We start from the raw sequence: 19,891 nt of genomic DNA, 5'->3' as shown, positions 1-19,891 counted from the left end.
AAATTACCTTTTTGTGCCAAGGAACCAGTACCAACCACAGTGGGGACAGCTGCAGGCCAGGATTGGCTGAACAATTTCTATAGGACTTCTATCTGTTCCTTGCTGAAGGGAGTGGGTTCGGGTGATGGTTTTTCATCCATGGAGACGAGGTTGCCCCGTCCCTCCTTGTCATTGGCAAACTGGGAAGGCTTCCAATCTGCAGGTTTGCCGTGAATCTTCCAGCAGGTGTCCTTGGTGTGACCAGGACGTCGGCAATGATCACACCATGGTCGCCCTTTCTTCGGGTTGTGATCATTGTTGTTAAATGGATTTCCTCTAACTGCAAGGGCTGAGCTCTCAGGATTTGTCACAGAATCTTGAGAGCCCATCATGATCCTCTTTCGACTTTCCTCTCTCCGAACTTCTGAAAATGCTTCCCGGATATTTAGTAGTGGTTTGGATCCTAAGATTCTTCCTCGTACTTCATCGAGATTCTTATTTAATCCAATCAGAAATTTGTATATTCTTTTCCGTTCAATAATCTGTTTATACCTGATTCCATCACCCGGACAACTCCAATTGTGCTCCTTGGACAGCTGCTGCCAGTAGCGATTGAGTGTGTTGAAATACTGAGTCACCGTTAACTCTCCTTGGCGGAAGTCATGGAGAACACTCTCCACCTCGAACAATTCCAATGTATTCTCATTGTTGGAATACGTTTCCTTGGCAGCCTCCCAAATCTCCTTTGCTGTTCCATAGAGAAGAAAATTTTCTCCAATGTCATTTGTCATGGAATTAATGAGCCATGACATGACCATATTATTTTCAGCATTCCAGACTTTGAACTTTTCATCTGTCTTGTTTGGTTTGGCAGCAACTCCATTGAGATAATCGTCTTTGCCCTTTCCGCATATGAACATCATTACGGAATGGGACCATTGGAGATAGTTGTTCCCATTCAGTTTGTGTCCTGTAATGGGCATGAGGTTACTATCTGCACTACTATTGCTGGAAGCCATGGCTTCCTGATTGGAGGTGATTTGGGAAACAGTAGCAGTTGAATTATGTTTGCCGTATTTGGTCATATGAGGGAATTAGGGTTCAGAGAATGCTTTGATACCATATCGATGTGGAAGGAAAAACTCAACATTCCACCATCCATTATAATGATTACATTCCCCTTTACATATAGATGATAATACTCATCTATTTTAGGGATATTTACAACTTATAAAAAAAAATCAAAACTACCTAAAACAGAAATGGATTTGGTAACAGATTACCAAATCCCATAAAATCATGGGATAAGAAAAGATGATTTGTTAGCTGTAGATATCCTCAATCTTAGCCCTTAACATTGCTGACAAATCATCAAATTAAATCTTCCTATAATTTTACAACTTTCATAAATGATCACACTCAACTATATTGGGTATATTTTATGAATGATAAATCCGAAGTTGAAAATTTGTTCAAAAATTTTTATACTATGGTGGAAAACCAATTTCAAGCAAAAATAAGAATACTTTATTTTGATAATGGAATTGAGTATTTCAATCAAGTTTTGGGAATTATTTTATAGGAAAAAGGGATTCAACATTAATCTACTTGTAGTGATATTGCTCAACAAAATGGTATTGCCGAGAGAAAAAATAGACATTTACTTGAAGTTGCATGTGCCATTATGTTCTCAATGCATGTACCAAAATATTTATCGGGAGATGCAATTTTGACAACATCTTATTTGATAAATAGAATGTCTACTCATGTTTCAAAATATAGAACACATTTAGAGTGCTTAAAAAATTTCTTCCTCAAATGTTGACTTTTCTTTGACTTGGCCTAGAAATTTTTTGGGTGCATTGTGCTTTTTCACATACTAAGTAGGCTTCGATCCAAACTTGATCCAAGGGCAAAAAATGTGTATTTATCAGTTATGCACCAAATAAAAGGGGATATAAGTGTTATAATCCTCAAACAATTTTTTTTTTCGTGAGTATGGATGTCTTGTTTGTGGAAAGTTAGCCTTAGTTTGAACAAAACTGTCTTCAAGGGGAGATAAAGAATAATGAAGCTCAGTTTTGGGGAACAACCATTCCTTTGCCTAATACCTTCTTTCCCATACTTGTTCTTGATCCTTCCACCTCTACAAGTCAAGAAATTGGTAGTCACAATAATAAAAAAGAGGGAAATACTAGCCTACCATTGCCAAACTTTGATGACTCCCAAATAGGTGGAGAATTACTAAGACAGGATCACATTAATCTTACCTCAAAGCTCCATGTTTACACTAGAAGGGGTACTCATAAAAAAACTGCAGACTTGTCTACAACTCTAGCACAAGACCTACCATCGTCTTCAAGCAATGGTTCATCTGCTACTCCATGTAACTGTAATTCTTCTTTGTCAAATTCTACCCTTACTGTTTTCGATCTTGATGTACCTATAGCACTTAGAAAGGGAGTTCAAACCTGTACAAAACATTCCATTGCTAAATATGTATCTTACCATAGGCTAAGTCCCATAAAGCTTTTACCTGAAAAATCTCCCACTTGTTTATCCTGAGAATCATTTGGGAAGCTTTAGATAATCCAGATTGGAAATTACCAGTTTTGGAAGAGATGAATGCTTTGAAAAAAATTGGGACTTGGGAGATAGTTAACTTATTGAGGGAGAAGAAAATGGTGGGTTGCAAATGGGTGTTTATAGTTAAGTGTAGGGCTGATGGAAGTGTAGAAAGGTACAAAGTGTGTTTAGTGGCAAAAGGATTTACATAGACACATGGTATTGATTACCAGGAGACTTTTGCTCTAGTCGCAAAGATTAATTCAATTTGTGTCTTGCTATCCTTAGTTGTTAGTCTTGATTGGCCCTTACATCAGCTATATGTAAAAAATCGCATTCTTAAACGGGGATTTGGAAAAGGAAGTCTTTATGAGCATACCGCCGGGCTTTGAAGAACGTCTTGGTGAAGGGAAAGTGTGTAGATTAAGAAAATCCTTGTATGGCTTCAGATAATCTCCTAGAGCATGGTTTGAGCAATTTGTGAAAGCTATAAAAGGCCATGGATATCCATAAAGTCAAGCAAATCACACTATGTTTTATAAGCACTCAAAAGAAGGAAAGATGGCTATTTTGATTGTTTATATTGATGATGTAATATTAATAGGTGATGATCATGTTATGCTCAAAAGACTCGAGAGTTCTTGCTGATGACTTTGAGATCAAGGACCGGGGAGCCTTAAAAGCATTTTCTTGGAATGGAGTTTGCTAGATCTAAAAAGGGCATCTTTGTTTCTCAATGAAAATGTGTGTTGGATCTTCTTGAAAAGACAGGTCTACTTGGTTGCAAGGCAGCAAAGACACCAATTGAACCTATTTTGAAGCTCCAATATGCTAAACCCAAAGATGTGAAGAATAGGGAACAATTTCAGAGGTTGGTTGGTAGATTGATTTATTTGTCACATACCCGCCTAGATATAGCCTTTTTTAGTGAGCATGGTGTCAAATATGAAGAAGAATTGGAAGGTAAGAGAATAATTTTCTTCCTTGATTTTAGTCTGTACATACCCATATATTTATATAAGTACTCCTAGCACAAAAAATAGAAACTTCCCTAGCCTAATTCTATCGAATCCCTTTGATTATGGAATTGTCCTAATCCTCTCCTTAATAACAATAATATACAGCTATAATCTTTTCTAGTTACATTCTTCCACACATGGTAAGCCAATTTATGCACTCACCAAGTCCAGAACACTTCGAGGTGGTGTATAGGATCCTAAGGTACTTAAAAGGGATCACTAGGGAAGGGCTTGCTGTTTGAAAAGCACGGTCACCTACAAATTGAAGTATATACAAATGTAGATTGGACTGGGAGTATGATTGATAGAAGGTCAACCTTTGGCTACTGTACTTTTATTGGAGGAAACCTTGTTACTTGGCGTAGTAAAAAGCAAAATGTGGTGGCTAGAAGCAGTGCTAAAGCTGAATTTAGACTAGTTGCCCATGGAATTTGTGAGGTGTGGGTTAAGAGAATTTTAGATGGACTGAAGGTCCCAATTCTCTCTCTGATAAAGGCATACTGTGATAACAAAGCAACAATCTCAATAGCACATGATCCCATTCTTCATAACAGAACCAAACATGTTGAGGTAGACAAGCACTTCATCAAGGAGAAAATAAAGAACGGACAGATTTGTATGACTTATATACCAATTGATGAACAGATTGCAGATGTTCTTACAAAGGGATTGTGCAAGAAACAATTTGAGAAATTGACGGGCAAGCTGGCCACAAAAGATATCTTCAAACTAGCTTTTGGGGGAGTGTTGGAAAGGAGAATATTCGGCTGAGATTTATTGTTGATCTCTAGGGATTATCCAGTTGAATTTAATGTTTAAATATAGGCCTAGTCAACTCTGTAAATTAGGAAAGTTAGTTGTATAATTATTTTGTTCCTTTTTTTAGTGCCTTGTATAGCTTATAAGTAGTGTATGTGTATATCACCCTCATAATCATTGAAATACCATATTTCTCACTCTAAACAATTCCCTCCTAGTTTCTTGTTGTTTAGAAAATGATATTTTGTGCATCAAGTCTCCATATTTTTATATTTGAACAAATGTGTTGCTCATAAGTTCTAGCTTGAATCCCATCCTAAATGTGTGTATCTGCAAAGAATGCATTGGAAAGCTACATAAGTGTAAACAACTAATGGAAAAGCTCATATTACCAGTGCCTAATATCATCAAAATATTTTTCTACTATTAATAAATGTTTTTCTAATGCTTTTTGATAAATTTAGGTCATTCAATAGTATGGGACCATTTAGTCATTTAGCTGAGCCTCCTATCATATTTGCACATGGAGCTCTTTAAATTGAACTATTGATTTTTTTTAATCCCGATCCTATACTTGAAGGTAGTAGAAAAATGTATGTTTTGCTTTTAGAGGCAAAAACTTCAATTTTACATTGTATTTATGGATTTCTATTGGGATATAATTGGGTTCAAGTAAGTTTCAAGCCAAAAGCAAATGACCAAGTTTCCTGTCTTCACCTAGAACCAAATTGAGGTTTATCTGGAATTGAAATACCTAATTGAAGTTCTTTTTAAAAAAAAATAGAAAAACCATCTTCATTTATCGTAAAGGGATAAGTTTAAGAAGGATGAACAATCCTTCATAGATGAACAAAAGGTTTATAAAGTAACCAAGTGTCAAGCCCACAAGGGGCAAGAAATACAAAGAAGAGAAATATAGCACACTCAAGGGGTAAGAAAGTCTCAGAGAAAATAGGTTGGATGTTTAACTCTTTTTTTGGTTAACTTGGTTGGCTGAATGGGGAACCCAAGAGAGGGAGTAATTCAGCTCACTAACAACATCTAAAATTTTGTGTATCCAATTCTCAAACTTCCATGAACCTCTTTACCTATTAATGACCCAAGCAATGGGACAATGAATAAAGAGATGATTGTTTGATTCACCATTGTTCGAACACATAACACAATGATCTAACATGAGAGCTTTGTAAGGCCTCCTCTATTGAAGCATGTCATTGGTATTAATCTTACTATTAGCCATAAGCCAAGCAAAAGCCTTAACCTTAAGTGGAGCCTTTGAGTTTCAGATTAAGTTAGCAACAACAAAAAGGATGAAGATAGGAGAAGGAGGAGTAACTGAAAGAGCTTTGCAAAATGAGTCGATAGTGAAAATCCCTAAAGATGTCAATAACCAAACTCTTTCATCTATAAAGGATGGTGATAAGTACACATGACCCAGGGAAGAGAGGAGTCTTACTTAATTCCTCAATCTTTGAATTAGAGAGGTTTCGACGAAAGTTGTGATTCCAATATGGACTAGTAGAGGTCTAATCTACAATAGAGAAAATAAGCATATTCATTGTCCTTATGACTCAGAATAGATTTGGAAATTGGAACTGGAGAGGACTCTTGCCTAGCCAAGTACCCTCCCATAGGCGAGTTTTTGTGCTATCTCCTGCCAAGCATTAGGTAAAATTTGAGACACTTAAAATGGATTTGCAAGGGTAACGGTGCGACCACCTAACAACTAAATTGACATCCTAACCATCGGAGTGCAACCCATAAATACTAAGGATGACCGTATGCCAAAAGCATTGCTTTCTCTTGGAAACCTCTATAACCATTCCAAGAAGGGCTTTATTCTTTAAGGAGATTCTCCCTAAACCCAATTCTCCATCCTTCTTCATTTTACACACGAGATCTTACCCAACTAGATGGTCTCTTTTCTTTTTACCAAACTCTGGCCAAAGGAAATCTCTTTGTAATTTCTCAATCCTATAAGCTACATTTTTTTTTTTAAATCATAAATAAAAGATGTATTAATTAATGATAAGAAAACATAAGAAGGACGAGATTTCCTCCACATGAAATACAATCTTGATCAAAGGACCCAAGAAAACCTCTGCTTTACAAGAAGAATTGTACAATCAGATCTTATCCCTTCAAAATAGGAATTCGAATTTCTTTCCTAATTCCTAAATCTCTGATTCTTTACTAATTTCTAAATCTTTGACAACCTCCCTTAGTAATTGTAAAAACTTGATTGGTTGAGCAAGAGCTATTAGTGTGAAATATTTCATCATATTCATTGGGCAATCAAGCTCTTATCCTATTAACTTATCATGCCCTAGTAAGTTTCTAGAACATGATGACCTTAAGAATGATTTCCTCCCCTGGAATTCAGAAAATTTTTCCTAATAGATGGTTAAATATTGTTGACCTGTATGAAACTCTTGGCAGAGATAATTAGTTGAGCCATTGATTGTCTTCCTGCAAGCAGATTTGAAGGGATCTATATCTTATTTGTATTCTTAGAAGACCTTGCTTTCTGTTGTAGTTGGTGAACACTGGGAAGGAAAGAGCAAAAGTCAGCCTTCTCTTTACCTGGGCGGTAAGCATATTTTTATAACCAAATTTTATTTTCATTGTTCATACAAATGGTGAGATATGCCATTGGCCTTTGGATATTCAGTCATCATTGTTCATTCTGCACAGAATTCAATTGGAGGAATCTCACACCTATCAGGAGATCATGTGAATGAACCATTCATGTAAGAATGCATGTTGCTTGTGTTATTATTCTAAATGTAAGTGTGTTCAGAAATTGATTTTAACTTGTTTCTCTTTTCTTTTGGTAGAGGTGAAGATGGAGTGTCAGGCGTGCTTCTGCATCACAAGCAAGTTATCAAACCTTAATTAACTATATATGACGGTTGGTTTGCATATTTCTCTTTGGATTATCTCAATTTTTAAAAGGTGATAATTAAGGAAAGTTGTGATTCTCCCACTAACCTTTGCACAAGGCCATTTTGATTTCAAAATTTTCATACTACAAACAGTTGGAATTAAAGATTGATCCACATGATTTCAAAATTCATCACAATGGTAACTACCCATGATAAGTCAAAAAACATTCAAAATTAGTTATGGCTCTATCTTACCACTACGATATTTCATAAATTTTGCTGGCCAAGGAAAATTGGTCTTGAATGCTAAATATTCAAGCTCATACCTGAAATGAACTAGGAAACACAAATTTAGGCTTGTCTTTGCTCTACCAGTGTATAGAACTAGTGGAATCTTGTTTTTAACTAGGAGAGAGTTGTGGCCTTGCGGAAAACTGTTATAAGTAGTTCTAGTGTAGTCAATTTTGGAGGTTAAAATTTTCTATTATCCAAAGAAATATGGTACAATTAAATGGTCAAATTTTCATTTAATCTCTGAGTGGTTATCATTGATCTTATCAGTCAACTGATTGTTTATTGGCTGTTGGTCTTCTATTTTCAAGCATTCTAAAAGCGAAGATGCTTGCAGTCACAACTAAGTAGGATGGAGTTGAGATTTTCCTCTATGATCATGTCAGACAGAACTGTAGTATATGGCATAAAATTAAATACATGAATCCCTGGCAATGGTTTGACAAGATCAATGCCATATGCATATCAATACCATTGCCATTGCTAGGTAAGCCTGAATTGTCTGTAATGTATTTTGCATTATTCTTGTGTAGTTGATAATTCATAAAAGGAGGAGATTTGACGGTACAATCAGATTTTAGATCATCCAAAACTTTCACATGAAGATCTGTGTGTATCTATGTGTTTTGTTGTAAGTATGTAGATCTTTTAGATATGACCTAAGAAGATTGTAGTCAGATGGTTAAATCTATTCATATCTTCTGTTTCTATTTAGACTTTCCAAATGAATAGAGATAGAGATCCACAATATTTTAAGCCCTGCTTTTCAATCAGGGTTTTACACTTTAAATGGGAGCTTTTAGTTTGATATTTCTGTTTGACATTTTTCCTTTTATTTATTTATTTATTTATTTATTTTTTGTGATGGAACTTTACTGGATAAAAAAAAATTAATTTAGTTTCCTGTTTTTCTGCCATTTTTATTATGGGTGTTCTGTTTTCTGTTTGAATTAGAGGCTTGGGTAAATAAAGTTTGGACAGCCGAGGGGGATAGGAGGGGAAGTTGGACTCCTACTTTCAATAGGCCGTTTAATGATTGGGAGTTGGAAGAAGTGGGAAGGTTACTTTGTTATTTGGAAGGGAAGGTGGTGAGGGTGGATGAGGAGGACAGAGTGAGTTGGGCGAAATCAAAGGACAGGGTTTTTTCAGTAAAGTCCTTGTATAAGGCTATGCAGCCGGCTTCTTCAGCTTTGTTCCCTTCAAAGATTATTTGGAGGTCTTGTGCTCAGCCCAAGATTAGCTTCTTTGCGTGGGAGGCTTCGTGGGGTAGAGTTTTGACTTTGGATCGGTTGCAAAAGAGGGGTTGGGTTTTGGCTAATAGGTGTTTTCTTTGTCAAAAATGTGGGGAGTCAATTGACCACCTTCTCCCTCATTGTGAAAGAACAAGGGAGGTATGGACTTTGCTCCTCTCTTTCTTTGGAGTTTCTTGGGTTTTTCAGCGTTCGGTGAAGGAAACTCTTATAGGTTGGAGAGGCTCTTTTGTGGGCAAGAAGAGGAAGGTGGCGTGGCTTTTGGGGCCGTTATGCTTGTTTTGGGTTATATGGAAGACTAGGAATTCAATGGATTTTGAGGACGGTGTGCTGTCCATCCAAAAGCTGAAAATTTCTTTTGTGTATTTACTTTGGTCGGAAACCAATTTGTGGATAAAAGATGGGCCTTCGACCTTAATAGATTTTATTGAATGGGTGTGTATACGATAAGGGAGGGGGTTTTTTTTGTGCTTTCCTAGTGTATTGGGTTCTTTTGTAAGGGGGTGAGTTGTTCTTCTCTGTATCTATTTGAGTCGCTTCTTTAGCGCTTCTTTTGCAATACACATATTTTCTTACTGATCAAAAAAAAAAAAAAAAAGTTTTCTGTTTGAATTAATTAACTCTGTTACTATGGAATTTCAAGTCATTCTGAGGATTAAGAAAATGTTGTAGGACTGCTAAAGAGAACCCTCCTGTTACTTTTGCTATAGCTGCATGTGAAACTCAGAATGTTAGTGTCACTGTGTTGCCATCATTTGGACTCTCTGAAGGAAGTCACATTACAGCTAAGGATATGTGGGGTAAAATGGTGCAGGTAATAATTCTGCTGTGCTTTTTATATGATTTTTGAGTTCCTGTTCTGCACATCCTACTTGAACCTGATCTTACTTCTATGTTGGACATTCTGATATGTGCTCTATTCTTTCTGGACTGCCCTATTGGGTTATCAGTTGCCAATTTAGTGACCTCAAACAATTACTTGTAAACTTGGTGCTTGTTTGGATACACTCTTTTTTCTGTTTTTAAAATTAGAAAAATGGTAGCAATTATAGAAGATACAAAAACTCTTTGAGCCTTGCATTGAAAAAGAAATGATTTTTAAAACTGTTAAAACAAATTGAGTTATCAAAAAATTTGTTCTACTTCAAATTTTAAATTGCTGAAAGTGATTTTTAAAGACAAGGTAAATCTATACTGTCTGTACAAGATGTTTAATTTTTATATAGAAGTTTCTAATTTTAAAAACAAAAAACACAAAGTGTATTTAAATGGAGACTTAGTAAATTGTTTTGAGACTTTAAGTCCATCCTATTATTCAATATAATAAGATTTGATTAGGTTTGTTTTTTATTTTATTACTGTTATATCGGGCACTGTGAGATTGATACCATTGTTCATGTGTTTGTGACAAGGATGGGCAATTTGATCGGGAAAACTGCTATTCTGGACGAAGTATGCCTTCATCACCTGGGGAGACACTTTGTGCTGCAGTTTCAGCTTCTGCATGGGTAGAGCCTCATGGGAAGTGCACAGTTGCTTTTGCTCTTGCATGGTCATCCCCAAAAGTAAAATTTTTAAAGGGAAGCTCATACCATAGGTAGTTGTTTGTGAACTCTTTTCATATCTATGCATGTTCAGAGTTTGCAGATAGATTATACCTGTTTGTAGTATGTGCTTACTTACCCAAGAGTTGGATTGTACCATTTTGGCTGTTATGTTGATATCTGCAATTACATTCCAGTATCCTTCTGAAGTGGAAGGTGCAGAGACTCAGTTTTACCCTTTTTGAGTTCATGAAAAAATATGCAAATGTACTATAAATGCTTTTGTAGTATAATGATAATTCAAGTTCAGAAATTTTGGTTTTCCCCTTCTAAAAATTTCTTTGAATGCCATATAAACAAACATGACACATGTGATAGTATTTATTAAGTCCAAAAGGTGTGTCTGTTTCTCTTGGACCTTTTTTTAAAATTTTTCTGAATGTCCTTTTAGCTTATATCTTTTTCTACAGGAGGTACACAAAATACTATGGCACTTCTGAAAGAGCAGCTTTGAACATAGTGCATGATGCACTAACAAGTATGTAGCTCTGATCTAGGTTTGTTGTCTATGGAAATAAGTTCTTGAATTATCGATCATTGTATGCTTTATGATAGCTGATTTGGATGCTATCCTGTTGAAATTCATTTCCTAGATAATGATATTTGCATCTGTTTCAATTTCTTCAAAGGTTGTTCCTTGCAATGATCCTAATTCAGTATCAACTTCATGTTGAAACCTGACTTTTTATTTTGTTTATTTTTTTTTTTATCAGACTATAAGCAGTGGGAAGAAGAGATAGAGAAATGGCAAAGTCCCATACTCAGGGATGATAGGCTACCTGAGTGGTAACTCTCACAGCCATTTTATTAATTTTTTAAACAGATATTAATCTAATCATTGGTGCACACTAGTCACCCTATTTTTTACATTTTAATAGAAGTGCAAAGTCTACCCATCAATGCATACAAAGCACCCCATTTTTATCATTTGAAGGTAGTATCAGCTCATGTTTATTTGGAGGTTTACTGTTCCAAGTACCTCTTATTCTTTTTGGGCATTAATACCATGTGTATATGTCCTCATTATATGGCTTCTATTTAGTTGTTCTCAGCTTTTAGCAATTTGTAGTGACCCCTTAGTTGTCCTCACAAAAATCAGTCCTAAAGTGCATCAGTATGATTGAGTAGAGTTTGTTTTGTGCCCATTCCATGGCAACAAGACCTGGTAATCTGGAAAAACCTTCCACACCAGTCATATAAGCCCTCTGCTTGTGATGAAGCTGAAATATTCACAGAACATAATATTCTAGACCTTTTCCTTATCATTGTGGTAGATGTGTGATGTTGATGTTATGTGTGCAGGTACAAGTTCACGTTATTTAATGAACTCTACTTTTTGGTTGCTGGTGGGACAGTTTGGATTGGTATTCATCTATACTAACTTCATTGCTTTACATCTTGATGAGTAGCAAAGAAACAATGTACTTCTAGCATTGCATCTTATATGAGCAATCACCCCACCTCTCATCTTGCATTTCTTGTCATGGTTGTTAACTTGTAAAACATATCATGTATTTTTTTATATTTCTATATTGTGTATTTTATTGTATCATGTATTGTAAGTTTTTTTAAACAGTGAAAAACAAATACAAAAAATATGCATACCTGTGCTTATATATTGGAAACATGATGTACAGAGTAATAAAAAACAGTGAAAAAGAAATACAAAAAATATGCATACATTTGCTTATATATTGGAAACATAAAATATAGAGTAATATATAGCCAATTTTATGAAAGATGGTAGGATTTAAAGAGTTGAACTATATCATGCCATATGAAGTCATCAAATACTAGAGTTTTAAAATGTAAAATTTTTATTTAGTTATTTTTTTTAAAAAGAGTTAAAGAGTTAAACTATATCCTGCCATATGAAGTCATTAAATACTAGAGTTTTAAAGTGTTCAATTTTATTTATTTATTTATTTATTTTAAAAAGAGTTTAATGAATAGGCTCATCACAAAATCAACAAAAATAAACTTCTTAAATTCTTATATTTGATTTCTAATTCCAAATTCTAACTGGGCATATGCACTTTATGTCTTGTTCTATGATTCATCTCCAAAGTTCAAACTTTTCATGATTGCCACCATTCCAAATAATAATAATAATAAAAAAAAAAATAATAAATAAATAAATAAATATTTTTAATATAAGTTTTTATTCACCAATCACCATTATTTTCAATGTCAACATTCAATCTATTTAAATGTAAATGCTCTAATTTTCATTGTAAGAATAAATTTACTTAACTTACATTATGACCTTTGATAACATGAATATAACTTTTCATATAATATTATTTTACATTTCTCTCTCTTTTATGATCAATTTATTACTTTTTTTTTATATGTTTGAAACAATTAATATTTGAATTCTATTTTTCTTAAAAATTACAAAAAATAGTTGAAGGTGTATGTATTGTTGTATCACGTATTGTATCATATATCATGTGTATCATAAAATGCATTAAAGATTACGATGTGTATTGATTTCCATAAAAAAATGCATTGTAATGTTATATTGTATCATTGTTCATATCGTTGTGTTTTTATTGTGTATCGTAAGTTTTCAACAACTATGTTTCTAGTAACACAAATTTGATGAATCCTAAGTTGTTCTTAGGCAATGTAAATAATCCTTGAGCCACTCCTTTCCAGTTGGCATTTTATATTTTGAAACCAAATGTATGGGTCCTAGAAATGCATTCAGACATGTATAAGAAATAAAAAATAAAATATAAAAAGTAAAAATAAAAAAATTTGACTGTCATACATAGATTATTTTGCAAGTTTACTTTTTATCTTATTCTTGTGGTTGCATGGCATCGGTAAAACTAGTAATGGCATTATGACTGTTCATTTTTCATACAGACTCCTCCTTGCCTGCCACAAGCTCAAAAAATAGTTTGCATCAATCAGCAGCAGTGGAGAACACAAATGTTAATGTAACTGTAGCCAAAGGGAACTCCAGACGAGGTGCTGCTGTTGAAAATTCTGTAACTGATGGTTATGATGCAATTTCTAGGAAAGGGTTAGAATATGATGAAGAAGAAATTCACACAAGAAATACATGTGAAGAGAAGCCAGTGATTCCTCAGGAGAGTAATAGCCACCATTCTATACATAAGGATACATTGAAGGATCCACAAGATGAGACGGATGATGTGGGTCGGTTTCTATACTTGGAAGGAGTGGAATATATTATGTGGTGCACATATGATGTCCATTTCTATGCATCTTTTGCGCTTCTTGAGTTGTTTCCCAAAATAGAACTCAGTATCCAGCGGGAGTTTGCAAAAGCTGTCTTATCAGAGGATGGAAGAAGAGTGAAGTTTCTTGCTGAGGGAAATTGGGGAATTCGCAAAGTTAGAGGTGCTGTTCCTCATGATTTGGGAACACATGATCCATGGCATGAAATGAATGCATATAATATACATGATACAAGTCAATGGAAAGATCTGAACCCAAAGTTCGTGCTTCAGGTGTATAGAGATTTTGCTGCAACAAGGGATTTTTCATTTGGTGCTGATGTGTGGCCTGCTGTGCGTGCTGCCATGGAATATATGGAGCAATTTGATAGGGACAGTGATGGCCTCATTGAGAATGATGGGTTTCCAGATCAAACATATGATACTTGGACGGTGCATGGTATAAGTGCTTACTGTGGCTGCTTGTGGCTTGCTGCACTTCAAGCTGCAGCTGCTATGGCCCTTCAATTAGGTGACAAGCCCTTTGCTGAAAAGTGCAAAAGCAAGTTTTTTAAGGCCAAATTAGTTTTTGAAGAAAAATTATGGAATGGTTCTTATTTTAACTATGACAGTGGCTCAAGTAGCAACAGTAAATCTATCCAAGCTGATCAGCTGGCAGGGCAATGGTATACAGCATCGTCAGGCTTGCCTTCCCTTTTTGATGATTACAAAATCAAAAGTTCTCTCCATAAAATATATGATTTCAATGTTATGAAAGTTAAGGGAGGCAAGATGGGTGCTGTAAATGGAATGCATCCTAATGGAAAGGTGGATGAATCTTGTATGCAATCACGTGAAATATGGACTGGAGTCACCTATGGTGTAGCAGCTACCATGATCCTTTCTGGTATGGAGGAACAAGCTTTCACTACTGCAGAAGGTATTTTCACTGCTGGCTGGTCAGAGGAGGGATATGGGTAAGTTCTGTACTTAAAAAATTTTGTTGATCTTTTAATAGCACTGCTGTATTGTCTAGTTTTTCTTGTATTATTCGTTTATATTTTGATATATTGGACTGTCCTGGATGCAAAATTGGTGAAACATATGCTGAAATTTTTTTATGATCCTCCATTCTTATTGTATTGCTCAGTGCCTCGAGTATGTTTATGAACTCATAAGGAAATGATAGTAGCCCTTATGACTCGTATCTGCCATCTAATGAGGGGAGAGGATCCAGAAGCATCTTTTTTGTTTCTCTGAAATTGGACGTTTGATGCTTGGAAATAGTTTAACATATAATGAGTATGTTCCACAAAAAGTTTTTCTTTGTGCAAATTATAGGCCTATTTTGAAGGAGTTAATGATGCATTCCAATGGATTTTGAACTTGTATCTAAAATTTGCTATCTTTCTGTTTTTATTTATTTATTTATTATTTTATTTTATTTTTAATAAAATGTATTCTTTAATTGTGTATAATTGGATTACTTTTACATGGATGAATTTTTTTTTTTATATGTATATGGGAGAGGAGGGAAACAGGGAGATGGGTGAAAGAACCTGCCATTATTCCAATAAGAATAAGAAACAAGAATGAGAAATAACTAACAAGTCAATTTCTAGGAGGGAGGGAGGGAGATGGGTGAAAGATCCTTCCATCTTTGTATTAGCAAGTACAGGAAACAAAAATGACAATTACCACCTACTCAATCTCCAGTCTCATGAAAGAGTATTGAAAGGGATGCTCGAGGGGCGATGGCTATTGCTTTGTATTTCTGGGTCTGCATGTATGCTTGTCAGGACTTTGGATTTCATTGATGACATGCACTGTGTAGTACAGATTCTTAATTGTTTTGTACACTCTGGTTTGTGCGCTTGTGTGGTTAGTGCTGGTAACTTCATGCCTACATAGATTTGTGCTGCCATCTTTAAGCTCTTTAATGGAATGATTTTATGTATCAGAAAATAAACTTATGTCTGATTGAACAGTGATGAGAACCAAAATGCTCTATATTTTTATTGTAGTAAACTTTTTTCTTGCACCAAAGTTGGGAGATCATACAAAATTAGAAGAGGTTGTATAGAGATTCTTCCCACATGCTTATGACCTGTTAACGCCCCAGGCTTCTGTCCTTTCTCTATCAATCTAACTTGAGAAATCCTCACTTGTGTCATTTTTCAGCTCTGAATATTGCCATACAGAATTTAAAGGAAAGATTTTTTTTTTTTTTGGGAGGAGGGCGGGGGGGTGGGTTACATGATGTTATTCAGTAATGCTGCCTTCTTGATTTGGATATTTTTATTAAAAAACAAAAAAAAATTGACAGATTTTACTTTACTGCACTTGTAGATACTGGTTTCAGACTCCAGAAGGATGGACAATTGACGGCCACTTCAGATCATTAATATATATGAGGCCACTTGCAATTTGGGGCATGCAATGGGCATTATCCATGCCTAGGGCCATTCTGGACGCCCCGACTATCAACTTCATGGAACGAATCCATGTTTCTCCTCACAATGCAAGACTGCCCCATGAGACGGGCGTTCGGAAGATAGCAACCAAGGCAAAATGTTTCGGAAATTCCGTATTTCATTGTTCATGCTGATGATCTGTGTCATTCAAGTTCCATAAAATTTGTAAAGTGGTAATAAAATCCTCGCTCGCTTCCTTGAACCCTCTTCCAGCGCAACTAAAAAGCTGGCGGAGATTTGGAGGAAGTGTCATTTTATAAACGGACAATAAGAAAGGGCTGGCCTGTAACTCAGACTAGTTCTTCATTTTAGTTCATTTTTATTATTATTATCATCGATGACCCTTCATGGTCGCTCCCCCGGCTGCTTTTTTAGTTATTTTGGATTACTACTACAATGATCTTAATGCGGGATTCACAAGGAAGGTCTGATTTTAAGCCCTGAATCGAATATTTTAGATTACCCATCTGTTGGTTCATGCCTGAGACATTGTCAGCATAATTTCCTTCCCGCTTGGAAACGCAGCATCATGTTTTGTGTGGGTGATGCAATGCTTTCCTTTGTCAATGTGTTTTGGTGTTTCAAAGCTGAGTTTCCCCATTGTTTTTGTAAGTCTATACTATGCTCCTGCAATTAAAAGGAAAACTTGAAATCTTCAGCTATATTTAGTTCCTGGAAAATGCTAAGGAAAGAAAAAAAGTAAGAAATATAAAAATGTTCCTTTCTTTGGTTATTCATGGAAAAGTTAAAAGGAAAAAGATAAGAAATTCATTTTTCTTTGTTTGGTTATCTATAGAAAAGTGATGGGAAAAATGTAAGGAAAATAAAATCAATATGAAAAAATAACCTACTACATCGATATTTCATAATTAATATAAAATATTTGTAAATTTAATTTATAATTTAAATGAGTTTTGAAAAATTAAGTGATTTGATTCATTCATATTTACGAAATAAAATTGAAAAGCAAATGAAATTTATCACTCATTATCTATATGTGAAGTCAAAATGATATGATTATACTATAGACTCTTTTTGGTTTTAGTCCTACCTTAGAAAATTTGTCACATTACTTGACATATTCTATGATATTAAATTATAAGGCTATGTTTGGTTCTAAAAAATTTGAGGGAAAATGTGAGGGAAAGAAAATAGAGAGGAAAAGTAGAAGGAAAGAAAAAATGAAGAAAAATAAAAATTAGATTCAAAATTAATAAATTATTTTTACATGTTTTTTCAAATTCATTTTACTTAATTTCTTTCATTATATAAAAATTAAATAATTTTAAAATATAAAAATTTCTAACTAATTTAATTATATTTAATTTTCTTTAAAAAAATGTATAATGAAACCAAATATGAGAAAATCATTTTTCATTGTATTTTTTTTTCTTTCCTTGATATCTTCCGGCAACCAAACATAACCTAAGGATCAAAACACAAAAATAAAATGTATTGACACCAGGCTGAAAAGATAAATGGATAAAAGAATTCTTGAATAAAAATGAAGTCTTTAGAAGGCTGAAAACATAATGGATCAATTCTTAACATTCAATCATCATCTATAAGTTTTGGTATTAAAACTTCAAGTATAGCCATCAAAATAAAACTAGAAATAAAAATAATCTCCATGATGAGCAGACATAAAAAAAAAAGTGAATTCAAATTTAACCGACAATCAAAGCTTATGTCGATCAATTGGACAAATAAGGAAGTTTGAGTTGTACCCACATCACTAGTAAGAGCTTGATATGCTTTCAAACAAAAATTACAAACTATGCCAGAAAAAGAAAATTTCATTTGAAAGCATTTTGCTTTCTCAATTCATGACAATCATTTAGTTTTAATATCATTAGGACTATAGGAAATTTGCCTATATTGACCTTGCAATTTTGACATCACAATCATTTGAGTTAAACTAGGCCTTCAATTGGTTGTGTGCAATTCTGCATTACTTTCTTTGGTTTTTGCTTTCCTTCAAAATATACAACAAAAATCCTTTTGGTGGCATTGAATTGCAGTCTGTGAAAGGCTGCAAGGGATTTCCTCTGGCCCTCAAAGTCATTGGTAAATCACTATGTTGCTAGTCTGCAGAGGCATGGGTAAGTACACTATGGTCAGACGACCAATCCATTTTTAGTTCAGACAGTGATCTACTTCTTTGTCTCTAAAGTAGCTTAGATGCCTTGGATGACAAGGGTATACTGAAGGGGTGTTTTATGGACTTGGGCTCATTTCCTGAAGACCAAAAAATTCCTGCCACCGCTCTTATAGATATGTGGGCAGAATTGTACAAACTCCATAGAACCATGTCTTTGTGATTAACAACTTCCAAGGGTGAAAGTGAACTTTTTGATCATTTATTTTAGCTACTAAAGTTTAATATCCAAAATGGTATCCTACTTATTTGCTATAATTTCTGCAGTAGCACTTGACAGTGAATTTTTATGAAAAGAACTCTATTAAGCTAATGTCTCATTCTCAACATTTTGTAGCTGACCCTGAGATTTGCACATACAAAAAATTGCTTCCAGTTGGATGGTGATGTTGGTTAAATATAGATAGATCAGGTCTTCAGTGCCCCATTTGGCACAGCTTCTTGATTGTATAACAGTTCCTTCTATTCATTAAAAATGCTTTACTAAGTGTTTGAGAAGAGTATTGAGGCCTAAAAAAAGAGAATCCAAAAAGCAGTTTCAGAATTTAAAATCCTTTTATGCATTAACAAGAAGCCTATTTTGCAGGCAAATCTTTTTGGAGAAGACCTTCCCTAGAAGCTTAAGCTGTGTTAAACAGGCCCTAAATCAGATTGAGGATGAAGATGAAGCTATGTGACAGTAGAATTTATGGGGAGATTTCTACCTCCGTTTTAATTTCTTCATATTCAGTTTCCAATATTGGCTCAAAACTAACTCTGCCTAGTACAATCATGGTTCTCCCAACATAATGCTCCACAATCACAACTCTAAAAACGCCCATTCAGATAACTTATACGACATTAAACCAACACAAAAGGAAAATTAAATTAATTTTTTTTATAGGAAATAAAAAACATTTTATAAAAAGTAAGGCCATAAAAAGCGTTCTAAAGTACACATGATATATACAAAGAAACACCTCAAGACAATACAAAAACAAAGAGGAACACCATCAACAACCCCCTTAGCTCTAACCAAAGTTTTTAAATGTGAAAGCATAAGGCGAGACGTGAGCCTTGAAGTGTTAAAGCGTAAGCCTTTTGAGACCTTTATTTTTATAATTAATAAATATGTAAAAATAAAATAAATAAATATAAAAACACTAAAATTAAAATATAAAAACAAAAACCCTCCAGAACAAGTTAATTTAAGCAGGAAATACTATTGTGGACCCTCACCCGATCCACCGGATCGACGCGACTCGCTTTTAAAAGAAAAGAAAGAAATGAAAAAGTTGGTGTTTTCCAATTTTGAAAAACCCGCCCCCGGTGAGGAACGGTGTTGTTTGGAGTCGCCACTTACTTTTTATTTTTGTTTTTTTAAAATGGGGAAAATTAAGTAAGAACAAAAACCCCTAATGACCCCAGTATGGAAAAAGCGGTCTACGAAAACTAGATTCTGGGTCCGGGGATCAGGTTACCCGTTGGGAAGGTACCTCATGCGAGGTAGCACCCCTCTAGGCCCGAAACTCGGTCTCTACTAATGAATTGGGTATGTGGAAGCATATGGGTCAAAGGTCAAATGAAACCCTAGGCTAGATAGATGTCATGAATCACACAATCCTAATTGGTATTTGGCATGCATATGAATTCAACCAAACAAAACAATGGGTGCGTACTTGTGGTCCCTAGCCAAGCGCTGCATAAAAGGTTAGCCAAACACAGATAAACACATAA

At 34.7% G+C, this 19,891-nt stretch overlaps 1 protein-coding gene across 1 annotated transcript in view; it reads left to right on the top strand.

Annotated features, from left to right (window-relative positions):
- Positions 1–16,499, top strand: part of LOC100249401 (uncharacterized) — a 28,057-nt gene extending 11,558 nt beyond the window's left edge. The window contains exons 9-18 of the mRNA XM_002285638.4: positions 6,859–6,912; positions 7,017–7,072; positions 7,160–7,198; positions 9,421–9,562; positions 10,161–10,345; positions 10,763–10,830; positions 11,066–11,138; positions 11,655–11,716; positions 13,227–14,520; positions 15,893–16,499. Of these exons, the coding sequence (XP_002285674.1) occupies positions 6,859–6,912; positions 7,017–7,072; positions 7,160–7,198; positions 9,421–9,562; positions 10,161–10,345; positions 10,763–10,830; positions 11,066–11,138; positions 11,655–11,716; positions 13,227–14,520; positions 15,893–16,151 (2,232 nt within the window). The 3' untranslated portion in view covers positions 16,152–16,499. The remainder of the gene's footprint in view (positions 1–6,858; positions 6,913–7,016; positions 7,073–7,159; positions 7,199–9,420; positions 9,563–10,160; positions 10,346–10,762; positions 10,831–11,065; positions 11,139–11,654; positions 11,717–13,226; positions 14,521–15,892) is intronic.
- Positions 16,500–19,891: the final 3,392 nt, after the last annotated feature.

Source organism: Vitis vinifera, chromosome 5 (assembly GCF_030704535.1).
Source record: "Vitis vinifera cultivar Pinot Noir 40024 chromosome 5, ASM3070453v1".
In the NCBI taxonomy this organism is placed as follows: domain Eukaryota; kingdom Viridiplantae; phylum Streptophyta; class Magnoliopsida; order Vitales; family Vitaceae; genus Vitis; species Vitis vinifera.
This window is presented reverse-complemented; position numbering and strand designations above follow the sequence as displayed.